Source organism: Dipodomys spectabilis, unplaced genomic scaffold (assembly GCF_019054845.1).
Source record: "Dipodomys spectabilis isolate Male_0828 unplaced genomic scaffold, ASM1905484v1 ptg000089l, whole genome shotgun sequence".
NCBI lineage: Eukaryota > Metazoa > Chordata > Mammalia > Rodentia > Heteromyidae > Dipodomys > Dipodomys spectabilis.
In genome coordinates, this window is record NW_024870766.1 from 14,655,241 (window position 1) to 14,678,165 (window position 22,925).

General features: G+C 36.3%; 1 protein-coding gene across 1 annotated transcript in view; it reads right to left on the bottom strand.

The window, feature by feature from the left end:
* Rsbn1l (round spermatid basic protein 1 like) overlaps positions 1-22,925 on the bottom strand; it is a 49,576-nt gene that overhangs the window by 7,969 nt on the left and 18,682 nt on the right. The window contains exons 3-5 of the mRNA XM_042684721.1: positions 16,265-16,905; positions 4,463-4,600; positions 954-1,096 (exon numbers count right to left, since the gene is read on the bottom strand). Coding sequence (XP_042540655.1) covers positions 954-1,096; positions 4,463-4,600; positions 16,265-16,905 — 922 coding nt within the window. The remainder of the gene's footprint in view (positions 1-953; positions 1,097-4,462; positions 4,601-16,264; positions 16,906-22,925) is intronic.

Genomic DNA, 22,925 nt, shown 5'->3' on the forward strand with positions numbered 1-22,925 from the left:
TTTTATTGATAATTTCTGTCAATATAATGGCATGCAACATCTAGACTTTTTTTTACATAAACTGGCCTGCCTAGGTCCAATTTTATATTGCTATTTTATATTTGTATAAGTTTTGGAATGAATTTTTTTGCATACTAAACTTGAGTATCATATGTTATCATTATTTTAGGTTAGTGTAAGATAGATTTGAACTTATTGTTAATAACTATTGTCTCCCAAACAGCACTGCAATTATATTCCATTATCTTGCTTAGGAAGATGAGTTCCAGGCTTAAATACTTAATGCTGATTTTTTTTGTTTATCTTTTATATTTAACCTCTAATTTATTTCTAGCACAACAGGGATTCTTCCTTATTTTTTCTTTCAGATAAGACTGCCAATAATGCCAACATTATCATTAAATAAACCTTCCTTTCTCCACTGTCTCAGATATTAAGTTCTCAATATGCTACAATATATTTCAGAATTTATCCCACTCCAATGATTAATTTGATTTTGATAACGATTTTCAAATCTAGTAACAAATTCCCCCTTATTTTGTTCTTCCAGTTTCTTCCTACAAATTTTAAACACATTTATCTCATGTTAGGCAGTATGTGAGTCTAATTGAGATGAAAAAAAATATTTAAAGGCTCTCATTCTTATCCAATCTAGAACATAATATGGTTTTCTATTTGTTTTGATATTATTTTATACCTCCCATAAGAGTATTTAGTTCTCTTAATACAGGTCCTGACAATACATGTTAAATTTCTTCTAAATTTCTATGAATAACATTTTTCAATTTTTAATTATAACTCATTTGCTAAATTTGGCTGTTTTTAAAAAAGTTACTATCAATATGTATTTTTTAATGTACATTCCAGTCATGTTCTAAACGTCCAACTTCCCAACTATTGCACATATACCCCAACATATCGCCATTCTAAGGAAAAAGAAAAATTTAACAAACCTTTTCCTTTTGAAGGGTGACTTTGGCATATCAGCCACAGGGATCATTTGTTCTCCTGGACGTACCCACATGATGGGACCATCATCACTATCTTTGCGATTCTCTAACTGTAGACTAGAAAGTGTCCCCCATGGCAATGTACACTAGAGATAGATAATTATATAGAAATGAATTATTTTTAAAAATATATGAATATACAATAAAGGCTATTGCTTCCCTCATAAATACATATTAATAAACAGCTTAAACATTTGAAATGCATGCTATATAGAATATATTCCCACACATTCATACATTTCACTTCAAAATCATCTACTTCAAACATACAAACAATTTCCAGGATAGGGCAGTGACATTTCACTACCCCACTCTTCCACAGGTATGATGCATGCTATTCATCATGTTATTCTTTGTTCTACCAAATCGATGGATCATATGATTTTAACAAGTTAACAAGATAAGCAAGAGCATTCTATTACAGTGTATAGAAGCAAACAATAAACTTTTTAAATTGTTTAGCTTTTTAATTAGTAAAAAATTGAATACTAACAATCAAAATTAAAATTTCTACATAGTAGTTCCTTGGGGAGCTTGTGGCCTAACCCAGAGACCAAATATTGTAAAAGAAGGGCGGAAGCCATACATTTGGCCAACATTGTCCATAGAATGGAAATTATTTTTTCATCATTTAAAAAAATTTATTGTTACATAAATTTACATAAACAATTATTGTTACAGTTATATAAGTCAGATAAAAAAATATTTATTTTTGAACATTGTTACCCCTTCAATCATTTTCTCCCTGTTTTTCCCTCCCGTTCCCACCCACAAGTTGTATAGTTTTTAACATACTGGCTAATGAGTATCACTGCTACATTTGTCCATCTTTTATCCCTCCATTTCTGTGCAGAATTGGGGAGGAAACAAAAAGCCAGGCCCCATTGGCTCACACCTATAATCCTAGCTACCAAGATGCTGAGATCTGAGGATCTCATTTCGAAGCCAGCATGACAGCAAAGTCCCCATGAGATTCTTATCTCCAATTAACCACCCAAAAACCGGAAGTGATGCTATTGTTCAAGTGGTAGAAACACTAGCCTTGAGTACAAGAGGTTCAGGGATAGCATCCAGGCTCTGAGTTCAAGCTTCACAACCGTCAAAACAAAACAAAACAAAAAAGCTTGACCTCTCCCTCTAATTTTAGCTTCTCAGGAGGGTAAGATCTGGAGTATTGAGTTCAAAGTCCCTGGATGGAAAAGCCTATGAGACTCAATCTCCAATTAACCATTAAAATAAATGCTAGGCTGGAGGCATAGCTCAAGTGAAGAAGTAGGCAAGAACAAACTCAGTAAACCTGAGCATATGCAAGATCCCTAAGTTTAAACTGTGGTACTATTTTTAAAAAATTATTTTAGCTGGGCACTGGTGGCACAAGCCTGTAATTGTAGCTACTCAAGAAGTTGAGATCTGAGGATTGAGGTTCCAAGCCAGATTGGACGTGTCCATCAGAGTCTTACCTCCAATTAAGACCAAAACAACTAGAAGTAGAGTTATGGCTCAAGTGGCAGAATGCTAGCCTTAAGCACAAAAGCTCAGGGACAGAGCCCATGCCATGGGACCAGAACTAAAGAAAAAGAAAATTACTCTAGATCCCCTATTGAAAGGAAGATTGTTAACTTTTCATAAAGCTTCCTTTCAATGTATCTACTTTAGAAATTGAATTTGAAGGAACTATTTGAACATCATTAAATAATGTTTTCAAAAGGACTATTAAATAATAAATGCAACTAATTTGCATGATACGACTAGAAGAAATAGAAAAAGTAACAAAGAAGTTTTAAAATAATGAAAGAGTAAAAGAAATAGAATAGATTGAAAGAAAAAATACGTAAGATATAGAAATATATGGCATATAAATAAAGCTTATAAAAGCAAGAACAGAAGCATATAACAGAGGCTGGGAAGGTGACTCAGTGGTAGAGTGCTTGCCTTGCAAGCATGAGGTCCTGGGTTTGATTCCTCAGCACCACATAAGCAGAAAAAGCCAGAAGTGGAGCTGTGACTCAAGTGGTAGAGTGCTAGCCTTGTGCTAAAGAGCTGAGGGACAGTGCCCAGGCCAGGAGTTCAGGCCCACCAACCAGAAGAAGTGTATAACATTATGTGGGACTAGAAATAAATTGATCTTACATTCTGAGTGTATACTTGGATCCCACATTTCACTCTGACATAGTTTGAATTACTGATTAAACAATTAGCATAACAATCTAGTAACTACCATTAACTATTTACTCTCTTTCACAGTATGAAAAATTTGCCAGATGTCAGTGATTCTCACAGCCAATTACTCAGGAGGCTAAGATCTGAAAAGTGAAATTCAAAACCACCCAAGGCAGGAAAGTTCATGAGATTCTTATCTCTAATTAACTAGCAAAGAGCCAGAAGTAGAGCTGTGGTTCAAGTGGTAGTATGCCAGCCTTGAGAAAAAAAGCTAAGGGAAAGAGCCCAAGTCCTGAGTTCAAATTTGAGGACTGGCATACAAAAAAAGAAACATTTCGGGCTGGGAAGGTGGCTCAGTGGTAGAGCGCTTGCCTTGCATGCCTGAGGCCCTGGGTTCGATTCCTTAGCACCACATAAGCAGAAAAAGCCGGAAGTGGCGCTATGGCTCAAGTGGTAGAGCGCTAGCCTTGAGCTGAAGAGCTGAGGGACAGCGCCCAGGCCCAGAGTTCAGGATCCCACAACCGGCCAAAAAACAAAAAAAGAAAATAAGAAACATTTCCCAGAATGCAGAGGTTTTTTTTTTTTTTTGGGGGGGGGGGGGGAGGGAGAGAAGGTCAGCCACAGGGCTTGAACTCTGCTCCTGGGAGCTGTCCCTGAGTTCTTCAGCTCAAGGCTAGTGCTCTATCACTTAAGCCACAGTACCACTTCTGGTTTTCTGGTGGTTAATTGGAAATGAGTCTCACAGACTTTTCTGCCCTGGCTGACTTTGAACCGTTATCCTCAGTTCTCAGCCTTCTGAGTAGCTAGGATTACAGGCATGAGCCTCCACACCTGGCTGAAGAGGCTATTTTTTAAGAGAATCTGGACAGAAATCACTTATATATCCAAAGCAAAAATACAAATTTTAATTCCTCAGGCCCATTTTTCATAACGCCAAGCTACTATTCCTTTGTCATAAACATCTTAATTTAGTAGGCATCCTTCCTATAATTCTAAAATCCTTTGGTACTTTGTCTATAAAGACCTGATAAAACAGAATTTTATTTTCTCAAGTAGTAGCAATAGGTAAATGTTATTTTTCTAACTTACCACTTAGAGATACCATTATAATTAAGACTTGAGAAGTCTCAAGTACACACTACACAGATTACTGTTCCCCATCTCTTCATTTTCTTCTTTCCAATTTAAATAAATTTCAATTTTTAAAAATTCTGAAATAACTTTTCATTTTTATTACCACCTGTAGCCTGAAAGTTGCATCCAAATTTACATTGTTGAGATTGTTTTCTTACTTTTAAAAATGGCGAATCTTCCAACATGTCAAGGAACTCAGGGAAGTAATCTCCTACTTCTTCATCAATTGCTCCCACCAAACTTATTTGTCGCATTGGGCCAGCTCTGTAAGTACCATGAGAATACGTTCTTTTTACCTGAAGAATACAAATTTAATTATGTTACACATAACATAATGCTTCCTTCATTGTATAACAATATGACACATTGGCTCAAAATATTGGACTATATATCAAACCCAAAAAGCCTTTATTAACAAGGCATTGAAAATGCACATAATGAAGCTATTTTACTTTGCTTCTAAGTATTCCTACGTTCAAATAAACAATTCCAGACAACTATGTTCTTATAAACCTAGACTTCATTATTAGAGCTATAATGCCAACTGAAATTATATTTACAAGTACATACACTTACATTTTTCTGAAGTACTATTTCATAGTTTTATTATAATTTTCAAAAATATTATAGTAAACAGTATCAGTGGTTTGTATGTCCAAAGGGTCACTAGAAATGATCTTTCTAGATTTCAAGGTATTAATTGGAAGCTGGTTGGCAAACTGTGATTAAAACCAGCTAGATAGAAACTAAAATGAGGAATCCTAGGTCCCAAATTTACCTTTCCTATCTTCCAGCTATATGACTATCAGAAATAGCTGAAGTTCCGTGAGCTCTGTTTTCCTTAACTGGAATGCTTTCCCTCCATTCACTAAAGAAAACATAATTATATAAATTTATCTGAAGATCTCAGTTCAAAGCCAGCCTGGGCAGGAAAGTCCATGAGACTCTTATCTCCAATTAACCACCAGAAAGTGGAAGTGGTGGCTATGGTGCTGTGGCTCAAGTGGTAGGGTGCTAGCCTTGAGCTGAAGAGCTCAGGGACAGCACCTAGGCCCATAGTTCAAGCCCCATGACTGACTCCCCCCCCAAAAAAAAATTGTTCTTATTTTAATAAGTTTTTGTTAACAGAATTCCCAAATTCACTACCATTAACCATTACAAATTCATAAACAGAACCAAATCCTATTTCTCCAGATCCCAAATTACATAACAGGTTTGTATCACCATCTTATACTCAGCTTTATCTTTTTTCTGTCTCCTTAAAGGTTCTGCCATATCCTATTCTAATAGAGCTAAAAGTGAACAGTAGCACCACAATAAGAAAAAAACAAATCGGTCATCAGCATTCATTTCAGTAGTATAGTTTAACAATGCTAAAAGCATCAATCAAAACTCTAGCAAATATATCAGAACATAACATCAATTATGTTTTTAAAAAATCTCAGAAAAAAAATCTCAGAAATTCTGATTAACAAAAATAATTAAATTACACTTACATTAAAATTAATTCTTCCACATAAATACATAAGATTATCTAAATGAAAAATAAATAGAACAAGCTGGAGCTCTTATCATTCTGACATCTGCTTGCTACAAAATGAAAAAAATTATCCTAACAGTAAATATATCACCAAAAATAAGACTTTAAGACATACTGTTGGGTTTCTGTTTTTATTTTGCCAGTACCAGGATCCTGAACAGAGAGATCTCAACCTTGTTCAGGTTCACTCAACATTTTCTCAACTAGGTCTCTACCATTTGAACCACACCTCTTTAGTCTTGCTTTTTGCTGGTTAACTGGAGATGGAGTCTCATAAACTCCTCTGTCTAGACTGGCTTTAAACTGTCATCCTCCAAGCCTGAGCCTTCTGAGAAGCTAGGATTATAGGCATGAACTACTGACTCCCAGGATAATACTGTTTTATTTTACTTACAAAGATTGTTACATGGATGAAGCAAATACAGCAGTGTTAAGGTTTTTTAAATAATGACTCATGTGAATGATCCTCAAAATAGAATTATGTAACTCCAATAAGTTTAGAAAATCCTTTTGCCTAAAAGGTTCATCACATGTTGACCCTTTAAATTTCTCATAAATCTCACAGCAAGTAAACCTAACTTATTTTGTCTAATACTATACAATCTATTTGGTCTTTAAACCCTGCTTATTTTGTAGCTATTTTATTGTACCTATGAACATACCTAGACACTCAGAATAATGATCCATCATAAATATGATATATGAACTTTAGCTTATAACAGCATCAATGTATAAGAAAAGAGAATAATCAGCTGTTGGTTCATTTTCATGAGTTGTTTGCCACAGGGGGCAAGAAGCAGGGACGGAGGGAAGAGTAGTCACTCTTCATTTTAAAAAATGAAGCCTGCTGATCATTATCCTTACCAAAAGGAACATGCCACAAGGGGGAGCCAGTTCCTCATCACATCTGGCAAATTCTTCAACTGTAAGGTGATACCTAACATTTTATTTCAAAAATATCCATATAACTTCAATCAAAATAAGAATTAAATTATTTTCACTTAACAATTAATACAATAATAAAGTAAGTCCTTTTGCAATTATAGTACACACGTGTGTGTGTGTGTGTGTGTGTGTGTGTGTGTGTGTGTGTGTGTGTGTGTGTGTGTGTGTGTGTGTGTGTGTGTGTGTGTGATGCTTGGTACAAAGGTATTCTTATATCCGGTATTAAGCAATTTGTCTGGCCTAGTGAATGCACCTTGTATAAATTCAACAAATGTTGTTTATTCCGCTTAGCCCTAAACAGAGGCATCCTAACAAATTAGGTAATTGTCATTGTTAAAACAGTAGATCTGTAATTATCAGGTAACACATTAAGTTATTTGACAATTCAGAAACACAATAAAATAAAAACAAAAATACAGCTATAGAATAGGGGAAGACGGTTTAGAAGAAAATTGCCTCTGTTTTCATATTCTTATAGTTCTTAATAAAGGGTCCAAAGTATGCGTTAAGTACATAGTGACAAGATAGGAATCTCATTTACTGTTTGTTTCTGTTTTTGGCAATGCTGAGGTCTGAACTCAGACCACAGCAAACAAGTACGCTACTACTTAAGCCACTACCCAGTCCTTTTGCTTTCACTTTTTCTGAGTGGGTCTCCTGCTAACTTTCCTTAGGCCACCATATCCTCCTAATATTTGCCTCAAAAGCTGCTGGCATTATAAGTATGTGCCACCCCACCAAGACAGCACTATCATTTCTTAATAGATATAACTGTTTTGCTTGCATTTTAGAATCCCAACTACAACACAGGAACCCGATAAACATGTGAATGAAATTTTAATGAAACAGAGGTATCAGTAAAACTAAGGCATATGGCAGAATGCAAACAGCCATAAATTCTTCCCAAGCCTTTATGCTCAATCCTGTGCTCCATAGGAGCATGAGCTGGGTGTGGTGGTGCTCTCCTGTAAATCTCAGCATTCTAAGGCTGTCACAGAAGGTTCATGAATTTGAGGACAGGCTGCATTGCAAAATCCTGTCTCAAGGGATAGAAGAAAGAAAAAAAAAAAAAAAAGAACTAAAAAGTGAACTCAAAACAGCTGTAGGATACAAATCTCCTTCAAAAAAAATCAGTAGCATTGCTATGTGCCAATAGGACCCAAAAGAGTAAAAGTGGAAAACAAGATTTTGCAAGTAAAACTAATTCCAGAACTCAAGACCAAATAATAAGAGCATGTCTTGAGCCAGCCACTGGGGGCTCATGCCTCTAATCCTAGCTATTCAGGAGGCTGAGATCTGAGGATCAAGGTTCAAAGCTAGCCCAGGCAGGAAAGTCCAAGAGAATCGTTATCTCCAATTAACCACCAGAAAACAGGAAGTGGTGCTATGGCTCAAAGTGGTAGAGCACTAACATTGAACTAAAGAACTCAGAACAGTGCACAGGCCCCAAGTTCAAGTCTCACAAACCAACAAAAAAAGAGGGTATCTTGATTCTTGGGGTTTTTGTTGTTTGTTTCTTTGGTCAGTCATGGGGCTTGAACTCTGTACTGGGCACTGTCCCTCAGCTCTTCAGCTCAAGGCGAGCTCTCTACCATTTGAGTCACAGCACTACTTCCAGTTTTCTGGGTGGTTTACTGGAGTAAAAGTCTCACAGCCTTTCCTGCCAAGGCTGGCTTTGAACTGCGATCCTCAGATCTCAGCCTCCTGAGTAACTAGGATTACAGGCGTGAGCCACTGGTGCCCGGCAGTATCTTGATTCCTTGACAGTACACTTTCTGTGTGTGTGATTATATTTTATACATATATCTCATATTAACATATCTTTAAGGGTTGAAATAAACAAATGCACAACTATTTGTGAAAACAATTTGTGAAATAACCTCTATCACTATAAAACATTAAAATCGCTATACAATTTATCATCATTTACACGAAAGTGTAACTTGTATTTTAACAACAAAAAGGGAGAAAGACAGATACAAAATAGAAAAAATAGAAATAGGCTTACAAATACACACAGCATGGCATTGGTGTGGGTCTCACAAGCCTCTGGTAGACAGAGCCATTATCATGTTATATAACCTAAGAGATGCCATTCTCACATCTGTGAATGGTTGCAATGCACAAGTTCTACTATCACAGACAATAACCTGCTAGTAATGTGATTATCTACGAGTGTGAGCCAAACCTTGACAGGTAATTACCTTGAAAATCCAAACTAATGACTTATTTAGAATATTCTAAGTTTCACTATTTACACGTTAGAATAGTAAAATATAAGAAAATAAAAATATATTTTAACAATATTTTATGTATTTTCCCTTTTAAAAAGTACTAATTACACAGATCTCCATTAGTATTATTAACTTCTCTAGTGCTACTACATGGACTTTTTAAACTAAGATTAAATAGATAAATATCAGATTCGTATCCTTTATTATAAACTCTACTTTCTCTTTTCATGATTCTTGATCTTTTGAATACTGCTTTTTAAAATAAGTTTGTATCAAAGATTTTCTATAAAAGATAAAAGGGAGAATTAAAAGATAGTTCCTGAATTATAAAAACCTTAAACATGGAACTTATTCTCTACAGTTCTGCTGTCGTTTGCTATATAGAAACATCATCATCTTAGAATGGCCTCAAAGTCTATTTAACTTAAGCTATTATACTTAATAGTTTATGAAAAGTCATCATGAATAAATAAACAGCACAAGAGATTTAGCTTATTACCTACAACTTGTTTCTGTTGTGGTCAATATTAACTGAAACTATATCCCAATATTGGTTCCTTTTCCCTTCCTCTAGAATACTAACATTAGCTCAAGTAATACTGTCAACCAATTCTGTGGTGAAAATTCACATGGCAGTAGGTAGCCTATCCATTTAATGGTATTGTTTCACTTTATGAAGTAGTCATAAATGGAAAACTAGTCTTCTAAATTTTATATAGCCTACTTGCCAAATTTTTGATATTCCAAATAACTAGAGTATGATGGTAATACCAGGTAAGAGAAATGGAATGTTGGAAGACAAAGGGGGTACAAGTACATTTTCAATTTCAAATACAATTTCATTTTCAGTAAGTGTTAACGTATTCTAAGAAATACTAAGAACTTCCATGTTCTAAAAGAAGATCAATAAAATGAAGTTCTTGAATACTTATAGATAAATGGAACACAGTATGTGCAAAACATGTAGACTAAGAAAGAGAAATTATTACTTATAAAAAAGTAAAAGAGGCTGGGAAGATAGTTTAGTGGTAGAATGCTTGCCTCACATGCATGAGGCCCTGGGTTTGATTCCTAGCACCACATAAGCAGAAAAAAAGCTGGAAGTACGCTGTGGCTCAAATGGTAGGGCGCTAGCCTTGAGCTGAAGAGCTGAGGACAGCGCCCGCAACCGACAAAAAAGAAAAGAAAAATTGAAAACACCATGATCAAACTAGAAGCTTAAAAAACAATTTAAAAAGCTCATTCATATAGAACAGCCAAGGAAATGTTGAAAATAGACCTCTTTCGATATCAACATTTATCCCAAACTTATAACAAGACATATTGGAGCAAAGGAGCCTAAAAACAGATCCATGTACATATGATCAACTAAATATGGCTAAGGTGACACTGGGGCTTGATCTAGACAACTGTTATACAGAAAAATATGAGCACTGGATCTTTTTCTTTCTTCTGTTATGCATGCACATGCCTTTGCATAAGGGCTTGACCTCAAGGCCTCAAATTCTCACTGGACTTTATTACAGCTGGCACTCTACCACTTGAACAAACCTCCAGTACAGTCTTTTGCTGCTAAATGGAGTTAAGAATCTTAATGCCCAGACTGGCTTTGAACTGAAATCCTCCAGGCCAATCTCCTAAGTAGCCAGAGTTACAGGTGTGAGCCACAAACACCTAACCTCCCTCTGTCTCCCTCCCTCTCCCTCCCTCTCTATTCTTTCTCTTTCCCTTTCCTTCCTGAGAAAAGCCTCACAATGTAGCCCATACTATATAAATTGCCTTGAACTGGTAATCCTCCTGACTCAGCCTTCTGAAGGATGAGATTACAGTTGAACCTTGATTTTTACCTCAAATCATAGATAAAAGTCAATTCCAGGTGAATATAGATTATCTGAAAGGTAAAACAATTCAAGTTTCCAGAAGAAAATGGCTGTGCAAAGATTTATAAAACAGGACATCATAAAGAGAAATGTAAATTAGACTGCATTAAACTTAACTTCTAGTCATCAAATGTCATCCTTTAAAGTGACAAAATAGGTGGGCACTAGTAGCTCACATCTGTAATCCTAACTACCAAGGAGGCTAAGATCTGAGGATCAAGGTTCAAAGCCAGACCAGGAAGGAAAGTCTGTGAGACTCTCATCTTCAATTAACCACAAAAAGCTAGAAGTAGAGTTGTGGCTCAAGGGGCAGAGTGCTGACCTTGAGCACAACAGCTCAGTGACAGCATCCAGACTCTGAGTTCAAGTTCCAGGACCAATACAGAAAAAAAAGAAGGAAAAAAACAAACAAGATACCAAGCGAGAAGAAATACTTAGGATTTAGCTGATAACAAAAATTTTTCATGTTAATATATAAATAAGTTGTAAATTGGGAAAAATGACAAATAAGAAAATATGAAAATAACAGAGCAGATTCTTTTTACAAAAGAGGATATTCAACTTGACAATAATCATTTTAAAAGGTAGCTAACATCCTTAGTCATCAGGAAAAAAGAAATGAAACCATAGGGAGGTACCACTATATAAATACCAACTTAACTAAAAAAATAGAAAAACCAAAGAGAATTACTCCTAAGTATAACCAAAAATGCAGTTGCTGGTAGAAATGTAAACTGTCACAATAACTTTGGAAATAGTAGGTCTATCAAAATTGAATACTTGTATCTCTTTAATCCTGAATTCCAGTCTTATATACTCAATTGTGTATACTCAAATCAAGAAACACATAAGTTCATCAAACATGTACAAATACATTCATAATATCCTTGTTTTGCCATAGGTCCACAATGGAAACAACTCAAATGTCCATTTAGAGTAAACAGGATAATTAAACCATGATAGAATCCTATAATGGATTGCTATATAGCAGTTAAAAAAAAAAAAACATAGCAGGCTAGGAACATAACTCAAATAGCAGACTGCTTACCTAGCATACAGGAAGCATTAAGGGGGGAGGGCACGAGGGAGGGACAGAGGGACAGAGGGATGGTCAAAGATTGCTACCTTCAAGATGGATGAATAACACAAACATAACACTAAATACGAGAAACCATATATAACAATGAATGTACTGCTTAATTCCATCAAATAAAAGTTTAAAGTTCAACCTAAATTTATCAGTGGTATTTAAAGTCAGTACTGTGGACACCTGGGTGTTTAGTGGGCTAGAGTAGGCAGAGTAATGATGAAGAGGGCTTGGGAAAGGCTTGGCTACTAGTAATATATAACATTTTACATCATGCTACCTTTACTTTATAAGCACTCATAAGCTATTCATCTGTAATGTGCTAGCTTTTCTACGCACATATTATATTTCAGTAAAATGCCTTTTTTAAAAAATAAATTGCTGGGCTGGGATGTAGCTCAGTGGCAAAGCGCTTGCCTAGCAAGTGCAACGTCCTGGGTTCGATCCCCAGTACCAAAAAAGAAAAGACAAAAAAATACAGTTAAAAAATAAATAAATAAATTGCTGCCAAGCACTGGTGGCTCTCCCTATAATCCTAGCTACTCAGGAGGCTGAAATCTGAAGATCATAGTACAAAGCTAGCCCAGGCAGCAAAGTCTGTGAGACTCTTTATTTACTTTACTTTTTTTTTTTTTTTTTTTGGGGGGGGGTCAGTCGTGGGGCCTGAACTCTGGGTCTAGGTGCTGTCCCTCAGCTTTTCAGCTCAAGGCTATCGTTCTACCACTTAGCCACAGTGTCACTTCCCGCTTTTTCTGCTTATGTGGTGCTGAGGAATTGAACCCAGGGCCTCATGAATGCAAGGCAAGCATTCTACCACTAAGCTACCTTCCCAGCCCTCTGTGAGACTCTTATCTACAATTAACCACCAAAAAAGCCAGAAGTAGAGTTGTGGGTCAAGTAGTCCAGTGCTGGCTTACAACAAAAAAGGTCAGGAAACAAAGGAGGAGGCTGCAATGCTTGGTAAGAAATGTATGCATTATCCTGCCCATGTAATTGTAACCCCTCTGTACAGTATGTTCTCAAATAAAATAAAATAAAATTTAAAAAAAAAAAAAAAGGTCAGGGACAGGGCTCAGGTCCTGAGTCAAGCCCCAGAATAGGCACACACAAAAAATTTCCTGGAAGATGCCACAAATTAGGTTAAGAGGAACTAGCTTTACTGGAAAGATAAAAGAGCGGAATAAAAGATAAAAGAAATTAGAAATAGAACTAAAATGAGTTTGACTATAATGTCTTTTAGATCCCACTTTAGTTTCATAAAGCCAGTACATAAGGATAAGCCCACTTTGACAAAACCTTCAGTCTCCTTCCCTCAAAAAACACAAGAGTCTAACACAAGAAAAATATCAAGTGAGGAGTTAAGGGAAGTTCACTATATTTTCTTCTCTACTTCATAGGAATAAGAGGATGGGCACATGTCCTTTCCTTGCCTTTAAATCTACAGCTAAGAAGCTAAATATCAAGGGCTTACACCAGTAATCTTAGCTCCTCAGGAAACTGAGATCTGAGGATCACAGCCTGGGAAGAAAAGTCCATAAAACTCTTATCTTCAATTAGCCATCAAAAAGCCAGAAGTGGAGTTGTGGCTCCAAGTATAGAGTGTTAGTCTTAAGCAAACAAGCTCAGGGACACAATCCAGGCCTGGAGTTCAAGCCCCACAACCCACAAAAGAGAAAAAAAAAAAAAAAACCTACAGATAAGGAAGCAAAATAATCCTGCAGCTAACATGTGTGGGTCAGGAGGATAGACCAGAGATATGGGCCAAAACCACAGCTGGCAATTGAAAAAATGTGTTTGCCACATAAAGAATTTAAGATATAAAATCAAGAAAGGATTTAAGATATAAAACGAGACTCTTTTTCCCAGTACTGGGAATTAAATTTAGGGCTTTGCATATACTCAACTGTTTACCACTTGAGAGCACTCCCACTAGCCCTGACCTAATTTGTCAAGGCTAGTCCTGAACTTGTGATCCATTACTTTCCCTTCTGCCACCCAAGTAGCTGGGATTACACACCTGTCTTGGCAGCTCAATTTATTTGATAGCAAAAGCAGTTTTCATATTGCTCATAGTAGATATTTAAAGTAGAAGTTCTTGGCAGGGGCTAGTGGCTCATGCCTATAATTCTAGCTACTTGGAAGGCTAAGATCTGAAAGAATTGCAGGAAAGGCCAGCACAGGCAAAGTCCACTAGATTACAAATCTACAGACAGAAAATGAATGTAGTGGTGCTCACCTGTGATCCTAGCAACTGCAAAAAGTCTACCTAAAGTAGACAGACTATAACTAAGGTGAACACTCAGTTGAGAAGCAAGACTTCACCCTAAAAGTAGCAATGAAAAGCAGAACCAGAGGCATGGCTTAGCAGTAAATCCTTATAAGGATCTATGCATGAAATAATCTACCACTAATGGACTTTGAGGCAGTTATATCTTCTTTCACCTGCCCATTTAGTGTATCTGCTACTTGACTGTTAAAATATATTGTAATGAAGATTAAGTGAGCTATTACATACAAAATTTACAACAGTCTTTGGGACAGTCAGTACTCAATAAATGGTACACACTATTATTAAATGCTAATCTTGGTTCTGCAGCCAAACTCAGGTATAACCCCAAAAAAGTTTATAGCCATTCTATTTTAATAATCTAACTCTCTCCCCATTCTAAAAAAAACAAAACAAAATTTAAATTCTAATTCTCAAACACACTACATTTGGAAGTAATTCCTTCTACATATTACACACATTAAACATCTCTAGGCTACTTTACACTACAGAATACACACCAAGCATATGGTATGTATTAGCTAGGACATATGAGCATGATTGAATATCTCAACTATAATTTAAGGTGGAGATCTTATCTTGAATATCAATTGACAAAAAGAATATATGAGAATAAGGTAAAGAAACCTAAAGCAGGCCGCCACCGGTGGCTCACACCTGTAATCCTAGCTACTGAGGAGGCTGAGATCTGAGGATTACAGTTCAAAGCCAGCCTGGGCAGAAAAGTCCATTGAGACTCTTATCTCCAATTAACTACTAGTAAACTGGAAATGGCGCTGTGGCTCAAGCAGTAGAGCACTCGCCTTGAGCTGAAGTGCGCAGGGATAGCACCCAAGCCCAGAGTTCAAGTCCCACAACTGACCAAAAAAAAAAGATCCTAAAGATTAGGGTGAATATGTTCTATTCCTGGTAGTGATGACTCTAAAATAGTAAGTTACTTCTCTACTATTATGGCGTATCTGAAGGTACAAAAGAGTTATGATAAAATGTTTACTACAATCCCTGAGACTTTCTTTACCTTTCTCCTCTTTGTAAACTATATTGTTGATTATTACTATGCCTAGAAAAAAATACCATAGCAGCAATACACATGTCCAATCTCATAGCCTTAGTAACTCCTAATTTTGAGTTCAATAACAATGACAATGGGTTTTTAGATGGGCCTACAATTACTTTCAAGAACTAGTGAATTCTAGCTGGGTGCCTGCCAGTGGCTCACACCTATAATCCTAGCTACTCAGGGGGCTGAGATCTGAGAATTATGGTTCGAAGCCAGCCTGGGAAGGACAGTCACCGCAAGACCCTTATCTCCAATTAGCCACTCAAAAACCAGAAGTGGTACTGTGACTCAAAGTAGCAGAGTGCTAGATTTGAGTAAAAAAGCTTAGGGACAGCACCCGCACCCTGAGTTCAAGCCCCACAACCACACACACACAAAAAAAAAAGATAGTGAATTCAATTTTGTCAATGTTCTAGAATCAACTGTTATACATTGTAGAGAAGGGAAGGAAACAGAAATTAACTTAATATATGCCCTAATATTCTTACATAATTACACATAAGTGGTAACTCCTTTGTCCCACAATATATTTAATAATCAATATTCATTCTCAGCATCTTCTTTGTGATGGTCCCACATTAAGCACTTCATAAACATTATAACAAGACATTTTAGATGGTTTTTAGGAAATAAAACTATTTAAAGATCATAAAATACATGGTTAAGTTTAATTTTATTAGGTCTAAGACAAACCTTCGCCCAAAAAAATGTACAGAATCTTAAGTTCATTAATCATCTTTAAGAAAAAAAGTAGAAACAAATTTAAACTCGAATATTTACATCAAGAAAATCTCTTAAAACTTCCAAATGTTTTATATGCTTACCTTTTTATTTCAAACCTACAAGATTAGAAACAAAAAATAGAAATCTGTCTAAAATGTACAATTAAGAACTATTTTTTAAAAAATGAAACTAAAAACCTCTTACCTGAGCATGAAAATTTGACATAGTCGTTGTTTCTATATCTTTCTTTCCCAATATTTCCATTTTCACTGGTGAATTGGGAAAATTAAATGAAAAGTAGTCTAAAAAGTCAGGTAAATAAGTAGCTGCCCCATGAACAATACCCATAACATAGAAAGCTGCAGAGTTTTCATTTTCACTGAACACTAGACCCACAAATTCTTCTGCAAACCTCTCCATCTCCATAGGAGATAGGCGGGAGAGTTCGTTACTGTAAGCATGGATAACTGATGCTCCTCCATTAGGCTGGTGCTCAATATGAATAAGCTGCTTAAATTCCAAAGTGTCCAACCTTTTGAGGCTATTCTGAACTCGTGGTTCCTTTAATGAGACAAATGGAAACTCACTGTTCTCTGGAATTTTAGAATCGTAGTTCTTGGTATCCAAATTCTTTCCAATGCAATCCTTTATGGTATCACTCAGGATGCCTTTGGTTTCTTGATCTTCAACATCAGACAGTAATCCTGAACAGATGGTCTGAATAGATTTGCTATACATTTTTGGACGTTTTCGTTTTTCATTTTCTTTGTGTTTCTTTTTCTTTTTCTTCTTTACCTTTTTAATTTGTAAGTCTTCTGCATTTGTTTTTGGTTTCTCCTTCCCACCTGTTGGGAAAAATGTTTTTTGAAACTCCATATTTTACTTTTAAAAATCATGTTCCTATGAACTGTTGTAATAAGTTTAATTCTGAAGACTTACTCAGAAGCTGTTTTCTATTTGGAATTTATTTTAAACAGTATTGATAATCAGTATGTAGTTATGGTCTCTCTTATTTTTGTATTTCTACACACAAACAAACATGGTGGCTTAGGATTGAGTTATATCATTCTGATATCCAACAAATTCTGTTTCTTGAAGTAATTAGATGAATAAGTGTTTCATAAAATATAATCTTCCAATTTTTAAAACAGAAATCCAGAAAGGGATACTAGCCATATATTTCTCACTGGTATATAATTATTATTTTTACTCTTTCTCAGGCTTAAAAATTGCATCTATATGCCAAACTGATTTATATCCTAAAGTAGAAAACATTTGTTTAGCATAACAGTAAACAAGCTGTTATTGTCCTTTTTATGTACTTCTTGGTAAACCATGTTTGCATCTAAAAATGGGCTAACTCTACCAGTTTCCAAATGTCCAAGTGAAGATCCAGCAAGTTATCATGACAAAATTAGAATCATCTCTCAGAAGTGGCGCAGTGGCTCAAGTGGTAGAGCACTCGACTTGAGCTGAAGAGCGCAAGGACAGCACCCAAGCCCAGAGTTCAAGCCCCACAACTGACAAAAAAAAAAAATCATCTCTCATATCCTAAGCTCCAATAATACTCATATGCTGGTAAAGAGCAAGCAAAATGGTAACGAAGAGAAAGAAATGGGACATTAAAGCTTATAAACTAAAGAGTTTTTGTGATCAAAAGCAAGTATAATGGGCTCATGAATTTTAAATTCAAAGAATAAAAGGTGTATACATACTTTATCACAGGATACTCCTTTCTAATCAATAAAATTAGAAATAAGAAAGCAGCCTATAAGAAAAGATTCCTAAAATACTCCGCTTGTTAATTCATTTTCAGAGATAACCTGCCATGAATAAAGTTATCCCCACATACTTTTCTACATAAACTTTTCCATCTTCACATACCTCATTACTTTCTGTCTTCAGGGAAAGAGATATTCTATCTTCAAAATTAAGTCCCTCCTACCAGCTCCAAAAAAAACAGTATTAGCGAATATTTACAGCCTTCTCTTCTACTTACAAGAGAACATCTAGCATTCTTAAGTTGCTTATATGTTTTACTGAGTGTTCTGCTTTCAATATAACCAAATTTGCTTTATCAGAATGTTGAACCAAGTCCAATATTTTCAAGTCCCCTTCCAAATTGCTCTATCATTTCACACAACTACAGTTCTTCTTATTGTTGGTCTGAACTGGTCTGAACATCTCTGTCTTAATTTTTGGTCTTAAAGACATATGATTGTCTCTTGTCCAGAATGATAAAACCATATTACCATTTCTATCATTATTTTGTATCATTCCAGTCATATTCATCCCCTGGCTCAAGTGTGTTCAGGGGCTTTCAACACCTATAAGTTATAATCTCTAAATATGGAATTAATATCCATCCAGTATTTAAGGCTCAGGTCAAACTACACCGTTTAAATTTTTCTATAAAACATACCTGGGCCAGGCGCCAGTGGCTCACACCTGTAATCTTAGCTACTCAGGAGGCTGAGATATAAAGATCACAGTTCAAAGCCAGCCTGGGCCGGAAAGTATGTGAGACTCTTATCTCCAATAAACCACCAGAAAACCAGAAGTGGTGCTGTGGCTCAAGTGGTAGAGCTCTTCAGCCTTGAGTCAGTGCCCAGGCCCAGAGTTCAAGCCCTACAACCAACCCCCCCCCCCAAAAAAAAAACAACAACAACCATACTTAGATCTAAGAATCACAGTTCAAAGCCATCTCAGGCAATAAAGTCCATGAGACTCTTGCCTCCAACGACCTACTCAAAAAACACCCGAAGTGACAGGCACTACATGCTCAAGGACAGCACCCAGCCCTGACTTCAAGCCCAGGAGTGGCAAAATAATGAAAAGAGAAAACAAAACCCAACCAAACAAAAAACCCACACCCAGTTCTACCTTATCTATCTTCTACTGGCAAAAGCAATTCTTCCCCCTAAAATATCATTGCCATGTTCAGTACTTACTAACGAATTCTTTCTAACTTACCTTTTAAAGAAAACTCTTACGTTGTCTCCTTACATTCTCTCACCTCTTTTTCTCTCTGTCTCTTGCACTGAAATTACTTCCCTTCTAATTCAGACAAAGGTGATTTGTTTACTAATATGATGTATATATCAATGTTTTGTCTCAGAACACTGTACAAATACAATAAATAAATTTTACCTGAATTCAGAGTCAGAGTCTGAAAATACTGACACTTGTTTTCTATTATTGAATCCCTCATACTATCTAGAACACAGCTATGCACAAATATTTAATAAATCTGTAAACAAAAAGACCTGTCTTTCCAAAAAGATAACTATCTGAGAATTACAGGATTTTCCCATCCGTTTCCAGTCAAGTCTTTCCATTATTTCTGGAAATAACAACAAAAAGTATCTTGTTGATAGCAAATGCCTAAAAAGGAAGTTTAATATTAATATCAATCACTTTTTAAAGCTCACAGAAAAGATTCATAAGTATGCAATTAAGAATAAAATCAGTATCATTGTGAAAAGCAAAAATAGAGCCTGGCTCTAGTGGTTCACACCTGGAATCCAAGCTACTTAGGAGGCTAAGATCTGATGATGGATATTTAAAGCCAGTCCAGGCAAGAAAGTCTGTGAGATTATCATCTCCAATTAGCCAACAAAAAAGTAGAAGTGGTACTATAGCTCAAAGTGGTAGAGCCCTAGCCTTGAACAAAAAAAGCTCAGAAACAGTGCCCAGGCCCTGAGTTCAAGCCTAATGACCAACAACAACAACAAAGAAATATTAAATATTACTCAGTGAGTAAGTTTGTAAACTCATAAAAGAAAAAGTTTAGTTCTCTCAAGAGTCAATAAGAAATAAATCTGAAAAAAATTCTAAGTATTCACTATCAAAATAAAAGATGCAAGTTATTATCTTAAAAGTAAAATCACTTTTGCAAAAGAAAATAGACTAACCAAAAAGAAAAATGAGGCTGGGAAGGTGGCCCAGTGGTAGAGTGCTTGCCTTGCATGCATGAGGCCCTGGGTTCGATTCCTCAGCACCACATAAGCAAAAAGAAAAAAGCCGGAAGTGGCGCTGTGGCTCAAGTGGTAGAGGACTAGCCTTGAGCTGAAGAGCTGAGGGACAGTGCCTAGGCCCAGAGTTCAGGCCCCACGACTGGACCCAAAAAAAAAAAAAATGAGAAGTTTATTTATGTAAGCAAAAGCTAAGTAAATAAAAAAAATGGTAGTTCACACCTGTAATCCTAGCTACTTGAGAGGTAGAGATCAGGAAGATCTTGGTTCCAAACCAGCTGAGAGAAAAAGTTCACAGAACTTTCATCTCTACCAGTAAAAGCTAGGTGTAGTGATACATGCCTGTTAATTAGCCCAGCTTTTCAGAAAGCCTAAGTAGGAAGAACATGCTCCGGTAGGCCTGGGCATAAGTTCAAGACTTTGTCTCAAAATAATAAAATCAAATAGGGCTGGTGGAGGCTCAAGTGGTAGAGCATTTGCATACCAAGTCTGAGGTACTGAGATCAAACCCAAACACTGCCAAAAAGAAAAAAAAGATCATAGTAAAATATAAACATTTAATTGTAAAACATTAAATGTATAAAGGCTTGTAAAACATAGTATGATTAACAGCATTCTATAACTTTACAAGTAAAAATATATTTAAAAGTACATAAATTAAATGTTTTTCTGAAATACACGCAACCTCATTTAAGTGAAAATGGTTTGTTTGCTTGTTTTTTGTCAGTCATGGGGCTTTGTTGGTTTGCTTGTTTTTTGTCAGTCGTGGGGCTTGAACTCTGGGCTTGGGCGCTATCCCTATGCTCTTCAGCTCAAGGCAAACGCTCCACCGCTTGAGCCACAGCACCACTTCCGGTTTTCTGGTGGTAAATTGGAGATAAGAGTCTCATGGACTTTTCTGCCCAAGCTGGCTCTGAACCATGATCCTCAGATCTCAGTCTCCTCAGTAGCTAGGATTAGGCGTGAGCCACCGGCATCCGGCAAAAATGTTTTATATACTACATTCAGTTAACACATTTCTATAAATATAAAAAAATAACCAATAACTAGAACATGTGTTACTTTGAAATGAAATAGGTACAACATTTTGCCAATTTCCTAGACATGAAGATGAATCAATAAAGAAGTCAGAACTGAAAAATGCAAACCATCAAGAAAGTAAACCAGTAAGAAATCAAGTAAAAATTTGCTTTTTAAAATCTTTTTGGCAGCACTGTGGTTTGAACTTAAGGACGCCCACTTGCTAACTTTCTACCACTTGAGTCATGCTCTTTTTGTTTTTAGATTATTTTTCATCAAGGTCTCACTCTTTGCCTGGTGTGGGCCTCATACTGCAATACTCCTATCTAAGCCTTACATGTAGTTGAGATTGCACTGATGTATCAACCATACCCAGCTTGTTTGTTAAAATGAGATATGACTATTTTACTCTGCTATTCTTCAACTTTGATCCTCCTCCTCCAAAGCACCTGGGATTATAGGTGTGAACCATCATACTTAGCTAAGAGATTCTTCATTTGAGCATTAAGGAGTTAAATTCCTATAGCAGTCTACTTGTCATCAAATACTATAAGGAGTACAGTGTGCAAAAGAGATAATATACCTGAGACTAAAATCTATAGAAAGACCTGCTGTAAGATTGCCACTGGCTTGCATTTGGAAACTTGTATTTTTTGAGTTCCCATCATTCCCTAGTAACAGTGGTTCATTGTATTTGCACAAACAATATGGTGTACACTGAACACTTACTTTCTATCTGGGAGTCTGAAAGATTTTCTGCTCATGCTAGATGGTACCAATGTGATCGTGTACCAATAAAATCCTGGGGACTGGTTTTCTAATAAGCTTCTCTGGTAGACAATTCCCATATGCTATCACAATTCACTGCAGAAACAAGTACATCCTATGGGATTGCACTGGGAGAGGATTCTTGTTAATGTGAGTATGGTTATCCTATGTGTCTGTTCTCTGTGCTGATTTTACTTTTTATCTTCTCACTATAATAAATCATAGCCAGAAGTACAACTGTATGCTGAGTCCTGTGGGTCCTCATGGCACCTCCCAGATCACAGTATGAAGCCAGCCTATGCAGACAAACCTGAGAGACTCTTACCTACAACTAACCACCAAAGGCCAAAAGTGGAGCTGTGGCTCAAGTGGTATAGCCACTGCCTTGAGCAAATTAAGCTCAGGGACAACTCCCAGGCCCTGAGTTCAAGCCCCTAAACTGGCACAAAAATAAATTTAATTAATTAATCAATCAATCACTTGTACAACTACATTTCTGTATCTAGAGAATAAAAAATAAGTTATCCAGAAAAATTGACTCTTATTTCCTATGTAACATAGGAAATATAACAAACAACTACATAGAAAACAAGTAATTAGCTTGGCAACTTTTAATCTCTGGTCCTTGGAGAACAACTTTGATTTTTCAAACTGCAATGCTATCATTCTTCTTTTAGTCCATTAGCAATAAGATTGGATACCACCTTCTCTTAGCCCCAATTACCACCATCTCATGAGCAATCTTCTTTAAAATACTATAGTGTTAAATTTACTGTCAAACATACTTTAATTATAGCCAGCCACCAATGGTTCAGGCCTGTAATCCTAGCTACTCAGGAGGCTGAGATCTGAGGATCATGGTTTGAAAGCTATCTGGAGTAGGAAAGTCCAGGAAACTTTTACCTCCAATTAACCAGCAAAAAGGCCAGATATGGAGCTATGTCTTAGAGACAGTGCCCCAGCACTAGCACAAAAGAAAAACCAACACCAACTTTAATTGTCACACATATATTCTGACTTTTTTTTTTGGGGGGGGGGGGAGTTAGGTACTGGGGCTTAAACTTAAGAGACTGGGCACTGCCCTTTAAGTGCTTTACCACTGG